Source organism: Rana temporaria, chromosome 1, assembly GCF_905171775.1.
Source record: "Rana temporaria chromosome 1, aRanTem1.1, whole genome shotgun sequence".
Taxonomy (NCBI): Eukaryota; Metazoa; Chordata; class Amphibia; order Anura; family Ranidae; genus Rana; species Rana temporaria.
In genome coordinates, this window is record NC_053489.1 from 93,843,567 (window position 1) to 93,852,656 (window position 9,090).

Genomic DNA, 9,090 nt, shown 5'->3' on the forward strand with positions numbered 1-9,090 from the left:
AGCCCTCTAAGAACTCTTTACCCCCTTACACCTGCACATACAGTATGGTGTGCCTAAGAGAAGGTGCACCCGATGCAAACACTCACCATACTCCTGGTCTCCCTTGACACATTGTTCCTGTGGCTGGGAACACCAGACCTGATAACTTCCACATGGTTCCAGGACAGGCTCTTGCTTCCCTATCCACCATCATTCCCTAACCTGATAAGGTTTTCATGCAGTTGGTTACACCGGGATCCTACTTCTCTCATGAGATGCACAATCTAGTATAGCTTAACGGTGTGCTACCTCACTTCACCACTGCAAGTATACTGAAAATCCACTTCAGACACATGAAGCAACCAGAAGCCTGGTTCAGTTGAGTATTATCATATTCGTTTTTGACACAAGGCCATGAGAATATTAATTCTTCAATTAGCAGGCATCAGTTGAGTAGCAGTGTACCTCAGGCCCCGTACACACGACCGAGTTTCTCTGCAGAATTCAGCCAGAAACTCGATCGGAGCTATATTCTGCCGAGAAACCCGGCCGTGTGTACACTTTCGGCTGAGGAAACCGACGAGGATCTCGTCGGGCCAAATAGAGAACATGTTCTCTATTTCCTCGTTAGTCAACGGGGAAACTTGGCTCGCCGAGATCCTCGGCGGCTTCACAAGGAACTCGACGAGCAAAACGATGTGTTTTGCTCGTCGAGTTTCTTGGCCGTGTGTACGGGGCCTTAGTGTGCCCAGTAGTTGGGGTTCCTTCCCAGGGGTAGCGAAGAATAAAGGTGCAGACCTCTAGGTCATCTCTCCCCCTAGCTTCTGTCTTATCACCAGCCAGCAAAAAGACCCTTTTAGCCAAGCTCTACCCCACATTGAACCTGCCAGGAGGAAATTAACTCATTCATTTTTTTATGACTTTGCGTTACCAAGTAAAATTATCTTTGGACTCTTTTATCCTGTTTTGGCCTGCGCTCCTTTCTGTATTTGTATGGTTTGAGCAAACAAATAACTGAAAGGGCATTTATCCTTACCTATTCTATCAAAAACTAAAAAAAAAATGTATATAAATGTAGCGCCCCCTTACTTTCAGTATGGGCACTACGCTAAAGTTAGTGGGGAATGGGAGAGTTATTTTGCTCCCATTCACAATTTGCTAAATTTGGACTTCTGTCACTCCAGAAACGTCCACTGGGTCAGTCTGTGCTCCAGAGATGCAATACCATCCCTGGCCAGCAGTTGGCACAAGAGGGGTTCTGGCAGAGCAACTTTCCCCAGCAGCCAAATAGAGGAGCTTTTCCCTCGCGGGACATGCTGGGGGAGGGTATATCTGTGTCATGTGCTAGGCAAGTTTTGCGGGGTCCCAGTTCCAGGTGCGGCATCCACCATCAGGGTGCGCGCATCCATGGACCCTGCCAGCGCGGCCCACCAGGCCAGAATTGCAGGCTACACAGAACCTCATCCGGAAGTAAAAGGGGACTCCAGTGACTTACTGGGTCCCCGGTTCTATTGAAAGGATCCCAGGCTGGGTGCCGTTCGGTTGGGGGGTCGGCTTGAGGGGAAACCGGAGGCAGGTTGTCCAACAGGGCTTGAACGAACCAATCGGGGATCTGGTGACCGGAATGTTGACAGGTATGCTTTGCTGTCATCTGGTGACCTATGCTAAAACTTACTGGGAGGATTCGCTCCATTTATCCATCTAGCTCACCTAAAGTAATTGGCCTATGGCAAGATGCCCTAGAGCCAGGTCTGTGAGAGAGATCTGTTCCTCCCAGCAAAATACAAAGTGACACCTCGGCTGTCAGGCTTGTGAGAGGGGTCTGTCCGGGGGCACTTCACCCACTTCACCCACTCAGAAAGAGTGGCAACGAATCACAAGTTCATACTACTGAGAGCAGAACTGCTCGGTTCATATCCAAGCCTGATATCGCAAGGTTCTCCCTTTCTCCTCACCAACCCTTTCTTCCTATGTGAAGTTGATGGTGGCCGAGTTGGCCAGGAAATAAAGCATTGGAAAACCCTTTATTCACTGTCTGGACCTTCGCTCACTGCTTTGTTCTCCAACTGCACCCATACGCCACATTAAGGTAACTCAATATGCCGATCCCAATAACAAATCAGCGGCTCCTGCGGGGGTATCGCTACATAAAGTTCTATGTTTTTTCAATGCACTATATTTATGTGCAGCATCTGCATCACAGGTTCACCAATGCTGTTTTGGAATTCACATAAAATAAACTTTTATACTATATAATATACCAGAAACATTGTTCTCTTCATACTCAGGATTATAAACGGATTCTTAAAGCTATTTTAACAGAGACTAGTGTCAGGTACTCTAATCATGTACTGCAAATCATAGAATAGGATTGCGTGGCATCGCACAAGGAATACATATTAAAAAGCTGACTGGACAATGGAAAATATGTCTGATGGCATCAACAGAAGCCATTCGTAGTGCATGAAGAACAAAACCAGATGTGGGCAAAAATAGGCCATCTGCTACTGTCATCATAGGTTTCACTGAATAGCTTATAATGCGCAGGAACCTTAGGTAATATGTCTATATTGCAATACACCTTATATCATATTATTCAGGGAAACCTCTTCTGACTTTGAATCCAACACATCCATGCACCTTATTTTTTGGCTTGCTGTGGCATGCACAAGTTGCCAAGATTGCTGTAGACCCTTTTAATACATCAGTGGGCAGATTATGCACATTAACCACTTAACAACCGAAGGCCGTTATTTAACGTCCTCGACTTTGTGTGGTGATATCTGAATGATGCCTGCAGCTACAGGGATCATTCAGATATCACCGTCTTCAGCCGCCGATTCTGTGCACGATAAGAATGATCAAAGCAGCAGTTCCACCGCTTGATCGTTCTTATAGGCGGCGGGATGGGACGCCCCCCCCATGCCGCCGCCATCCGGTGCTTCCCCGGGCTCTCCTGTGCTATCGGGGGCCCGGAGAACGAATCGGCTGGCGCTGCCTGGGAAGCATAGAGATGACTGGTGACCAGATGGTCACCAGTCATCTCTATGACCGTCGGAGACCCGGTCGTGACGTTATGACGTCACGCCCGGTACCCGGAAGTAAACAAAGCCGCAATTGCGGCTGTTGGCATGTGATCGTGAATTTTGGGCTAAAAAATTGGGCTAACTTTACTGTTTTGTTATTTTTTAATTCATAAAACTGTTTTATTCCCCAAAAAAAGGCGTTTGAAATATTATTGCGCAAATACTGTGCAAGGAAAAAAGTTGCAATGACCACCATTTTATTCCCTATGGTGTCTGCTAAAAAAATATATATAATGTTTGCGGGTTCTGATTAATTTTCTAGCAAACAAATTGAGATTTTTACATGAAGGAGAGAAGTGCCAAAATAGGCCCGGTTGTCAAGTGGTTAATGCATTTTCATATTTTGAATAAGCAGTAAAAGGACTCTAAAACCAGACCTGACCTCTGTAGCTGTAGGGATTGTGGAGAAATGCATCTTCAAAATGTATAACACAGCTACTGAAATCTTGCCAGCCCTATACAATATTGCCAATTATAACCAATTATACAGCAATGTACAGATTTAAAACTGCCACATTGTAAAATAAATGTAACGTTTATTAAAGTTATGGTAAAGGTAAATAAAAAAATAAAAGTAATAAAAGACCAAACATGTCTATACTTACCATTGCACAGAGCGGCCGCGAACTTCCTAATTTTGGGTTCCCCGCTAGCGCTCCTGGCCCCTCCACTGTGTCCAGTGCCCCCATTGAAAGCGGCTTCCCATGGGGGCACTCGTGCTTGCACAACGACGTGCTTCCAAGCATGCGTCGACTTGATTCTGAGCATGCGCGGATTTTTAACCGATGGACGTGCCTACAAACAATCGTTTTTTTTCTATCGGTTAGGTATCCATCAGTTAAATTTAAAACAAGATTGAATTTTTTTAACCGATGGATAAATAACCGATGGGGCCCACACACGATCGGTTTGGTCCGATGAAAACGGTCCATCAGACCGTTCTCATCGGTTTGACGGATCGTGTGTACTCGGCATTAAAATACATTTTTGCACCGGTATTTAACATGATGTGCTGCTCTTCTTCCTCTAAAGGCTTTATTTCCAGGTGTTATGTCATGCTTGTAGCTGATTATTTGGAACAATTTCCCAACTCTGCTATGCAAAGATGGGAAGCCTCAACCCTTTGTTAATAATAACTATACAGCTCATGGTACATTATCATGATGGTCAGTGGGAAGAATGCACCTTTCACTTTTAGTGATGGGACAAATGCCCCCCCCCCCCTTACAGACAGCTAAAAAGATCATTGGCATCAATATTAACTTATCTAAGAGGCAGTAATTGCTCAAGAAACCTCTAGAGCAGGTATAGGCAATTAGCGGACCTCCAGCTGTTACAAAACTACAAGTCCCATCATGCCTCTGCCTCTGGGTGTCATGCTTGTGGCTGTCAGAGTCTTGCTACGCCTCATGGGAATTGTAGTTCTGCAACAGCTGGAGGTCCGCTAATTGTAAATCCCTGATCTAGAGGAATCCTAGGTATTTAGTGAGCCCTGGTTGAGAAAGGCTGCTCTGGATGAAACCTTGAAATTATTTTTAGATCTTGGGTTATCCCTGCTAAAACCAATTTATCCTTCCATTGGATGTCAGGGGGAAGAATCCCACCCTTACAGGCCGCTAAAAAAAAAAAAAAAATTGGTGTCATGCCACTGCCTCTGCCAAGTGATGTGCCAACTGCTGTTGATGATTCTGTGTACATTGTACACTGCTGTTGGATATGTTAGTACTGTATTAGTACAAGAAATAAGACAACTATACTTCTGAGGGACCCTCTATCAAAACTCATACTAATGCAATAAATAAAAACATAACGTTTTCCATAGACATGGTTGTTGTAAAAGACCAACTTAACGGAAGCAGTTTTATTCAAATTAATAAAATGTGGTGTCTGTGTTGCTAATAGTAACCAGTATAATTCTAGCTCCAAGTCATTTCACTTGTATAATACCAGCTGCAACCACACAAAACCTATAAATATCTATAAATATCATATGCAATGCAATAATATATTGCTCAGACTTCAGCTAGTATGCTATAAAAATATAAATAAAATCAGCTATTATTTATGCATTTTTAAATAAAACTTGCATAATAATAATTTCATCACCTTAAAGTGGTGGTTCACCCTCCTTAACAACAGTCTAGCATTACATTCGGCATAGTAGCGCGAGCTACAGTATGCCTGTCTGTATTTTTTTATCCCCGTACTCACTGTGCTATTGTACATTGAAGATTCCGACTCCCGCGGGGAATGGGCGTGCCTATGGAGAGGGAGGATGATTGACGGCCGGCTCTGGCACGTCACGCTCCCCGAAGACAGCCGGAGTAGGTCTCGGCTCTTCACGGCGCCTGCGCACAGGCTATGCGCAGGCGCCGTGAAGAGCCAAGCCTATTTCGGCTATTTCCGGAGAAGCGTGACGTGCCAGGGCCGGCCGTCAATCACCTTCTCTCTCCATAGGAACGCCCATTCCCCGGAATCTTCAATGTACAATAGCACAGTGAGTACGGGGATAAAAAAATACAGACAGGCATACTGTAGCTCGCGCTACTATGCCGAATTTAATGCTAGAGGGAAAAAAAATTTTTTTTTTTTTATATAGGGTGAACCCCCGCTTTAAGGAATATCAAATGCTATTCTTATTGATTGATCGATCAACTTGGGTACAACCAGCATGCTGGGTTTTACCTGTAATTATCGCTAGTGGTTGCTATAGACAATAGAAATAATGACTGTCTTTTCCTGGCGGGGATGTCCCCCCGCCAAGAGAATATAGGAGCTCGGCAGGAGAGATTCCTGCATCAAAACTGTCTGTGTTGATGGGGGAATTGAGTGAATTTCTTTCCTGCAACCCGTGGTTGCAGGAAAGAAATGTGCCCGGTTTATGGCCGGTTTTATACTTGTTTGTAAGTTACAGCAAAATGTTTTGTTCCTTTTGGGATAAAAGTATTACATAAACAAAAAAAAAATGATTATTGTAAGCACACCTGTCAGAGCCGGTTCACACTGGGACGGCACGACTTCGGGGGCGACTCGGCAAGGCGTCCTGAAGACGACTTCAGAGGCGACTTGAAAAATGACCTCTGTATAGAAGTCAATGCAGGTTGCCCCGAGTCGCCCCCAAAGTCGTACAAGAACCTTTTTCTAAGTCAGAGCGACTTGCGTCGCTCCTATTAAAACGGTTCTATTGAATAGAATGGGACGCGACTTGTCAGGCGGCTGAGTTGCCTGACGAGTCGCCCGGTGTGAACCGGCTCTTAGTGTTAAATGGTTTGTCCCCACCCTCTAAAGCCTCGTACACACGACCGAGTTTCTCGGCAAAAACCAGCAAGAAACTTGCTGGGAGATATTTTTTTGCCGAGATAACCGGTCGTGTGTACATTTTCGTCGAGGAAACTGTCGAGAAACTCGACGAGCCAAAAAGAGCAAGTTCTCTATTTCCTCGACGGGAATAGGGAAACTTGCCTTGTCGAGTTTCTTGACAGCCTGACAAGAAACTCGACAAGGAAAACGATGTGTTTCGCCCGTTGAGTTCCTCGGCCGTGTGTACGAGGCTTAACTACTGCATCTGCAAGACAGCTTGTTCTGCTGAAAAACAACAGACTGGCAGGATCACCATTTACTTGGGGAAATTAAAAAAAGAAAGCCTAAAAAGAAAACGAATGCGGGTATCACATCTAACTGCAATATGAAAAATGTTTGCTTTTGGGTTTTATACCACTTCTTTAACCCACCTATATCTTTAATGTAATTAGACACATAAAATGATAGACACAGTACCCGAGTATATTAACTATATTCGAAAGCCAAATTTAAGAAGTTTATAAAATGTATATTAGATTATAAATATTTTGTTAAAAAAGCATGGCATATATTCAGCTCCTATGAAGTAAAGACATATTAGTTACCTTGATAATTTGCCTGCGCTTCACATTCCCAGTAGAGTTCCAGCAGAACAAGCAATGTCAGCAGCAAGTTTTTCCTTTTAGGCATTTTTATTTCTTCTATGTGATCTCCAGGAATAATAGTCCTCTCTCCCCTCACAGGGCAGCAGATGGGCAGCTCCCCAGCAGCAGTCTGGAGAGTGGATGGAAGCAAGCAGACACAACCTGATCCTCTCTAAAGCACATGCATGGGGAGAGTCAGTGGATGCAGCTGTCTGGTCCAGCTTTTGGTGGCAATGATGGTCTTCCCTCACAGCCTGCAGAGTTTATTTGGCAGTCCCCCCTGTTGAAAAGAGGTGGGCTCTTCATGGGGACTCCAGCTGTTTTGAAAATCCCAAAACGTCTATTACCTCCTTCGACAAAGCAAGTGTAAAAACAGTGAACAGTAACACAACACCTCCAGCCTGGTATAAGGAACCTATGCCAGGCAGCTAAGATTTCAAACTATAAAAACATTCAGCCGCAGAATAGCCTAAAGCTACGTTGCATAGACCACTCAGTTCAAGACTTTATTTTGTGCTTTAGTATAGCGCTATTGTACACATATGGGGATTTGGGGTCCCGGAGAAACTTCAGTCTAATAATTCTGACGCCTGAGGCTCATGGAAATGGATCAGGATGTCCCATGCAACAGGAAGAGCCGGATAAACGTTGTGCATTCTTAGGAATAGAGTTTTGCTCTTTTCAAAGCAAAGTTGACTACATTCATGGAATAAATTGAGATAACTGTAATATATTTTTGTTAATAGAGATCTGTTTATAGCCATTTTTATTTTACATATATTAAAAGCCCACCAAAAAAGTTAAAGTTATGTCAAAGTTTTCTATTTCTATCAGGAAATTAAGCCTTCTCGAACATGCCTGGAACTTTCAGCCAAAAAGATTTTTTTTTGTCCTGTTTTGGATAGAGAGGGGAATGTCTTGAGACCTCAGTTGGCTGTTTATGGCTGAGATTGTCTTAGTTTTCTGCCCCAGTGACCACTGTCTGTAGTACAGGAAGTGAAGGGGATTCTCCTCAGTGGATGAAGTATGTCACCTTCACTTCCTGTAGTACAGGAAGTGAAGGGGATTCTCCTCAGTGGATGAAGTATGTCACCAGCAAGCCATGAGGTTCACTTGGCACAGACAGTACTGCATACCTCCCAGCTTCCTGAAATGATAAATAGGGACACTTTTAGCACACAGTGGGATAGATTTACTAAAACGGGTTCACTCAGAATCTGGTGTAGCTGTGCATGGGGGCCAATCAGTTTCCAACCTCAGCTTGTTCAATTAAGCTGTAGCAATAAAACTTGGAAGCTGATTGGCTTCTATGCAGAAGTGAGCCTGATTTTGCTCTCTCCAGCTTTAGTAAATAAAGCCCACAATGTAGGCAAAGGACACATCCCCACCACGCAGGGTTTCCAACCTCCCGCAGCATTTTTTTACTGACAAAACATTGAAAATTTACTGGCGGAGCACATTTTTAAGGCCTCATGCAACACTGGACATTTTTGGAAATTTTTACAGCAGCTGTTTTTGGCAGTAGACGTTTCTTTCTACAGTCATTAAACTCTCCATCATGTTATCCTATGTGTCCATGCACACATAGACTGTTATCAGCAGTTTTGGGGCAGTGGCGTTTTTGAGCAGTAAAAAATTTATAAAAAATAGTGGGTTCTGAGAGACGTTTTTCAGCTGAAAAATGCTCTAAACACTGATAAATGTTGATAAACGCTAAAAAACTTTGCTAACCTTTTTTGATCCATTGAAAAACAAAACACTGACGCAAAAAAATGCTAAAGAACGCTAATAAACGGTAACAAGCGATATTGCAAAAACGTTGAGAAAAGTTCCAAAAAGTTGAAAAACTCATGCAAAGCTACTGCCATTTTTTATAATGTTATTTAACTTCCAGTGTGCATGAGGCTTTACTGGTAACCTAAGAAATTACAGAACTCCTATTGAAAACTAACACAGTGATTATTCGAACAGTATAAACTTGATATGGAAACACTGACAATACCTATAACAAAGTACCGTATATACTCGAGTATAAGCCGACCTGAGTATAAGCCGAGGTCCCTAATTTTACCACAAAAATC

The 9,090-nt window shown here is 43.5% G+C and overlaps 1 protein-coding gene across 1 annotated transcript in view; it reads right to left on the minus strand.

The window, feature by feature from the left end:
• The window catches only part of THBS4 (thrombospondin 4), a 71,017-nt gene extending 63,751 nt beyond the window's left edge, over nucleotides 1–7,266 (minus strand). The window contains exon 1 of the mRNA XM_040340553.1: nucleotides 6,971–7,266. Coding sequence (XP_040196487.1) covers nucleotides 6,971–7,055 — 85 coding nt within the window. The 5' untranslated portion in view covers nucleotides 7,056–7,266. The remainder of the gene's footprint in view (nucleotides 1–6,970) is intronic.
• Nucleotides 7,267–9,090: the final 1,824 nt, after the last annotated feature.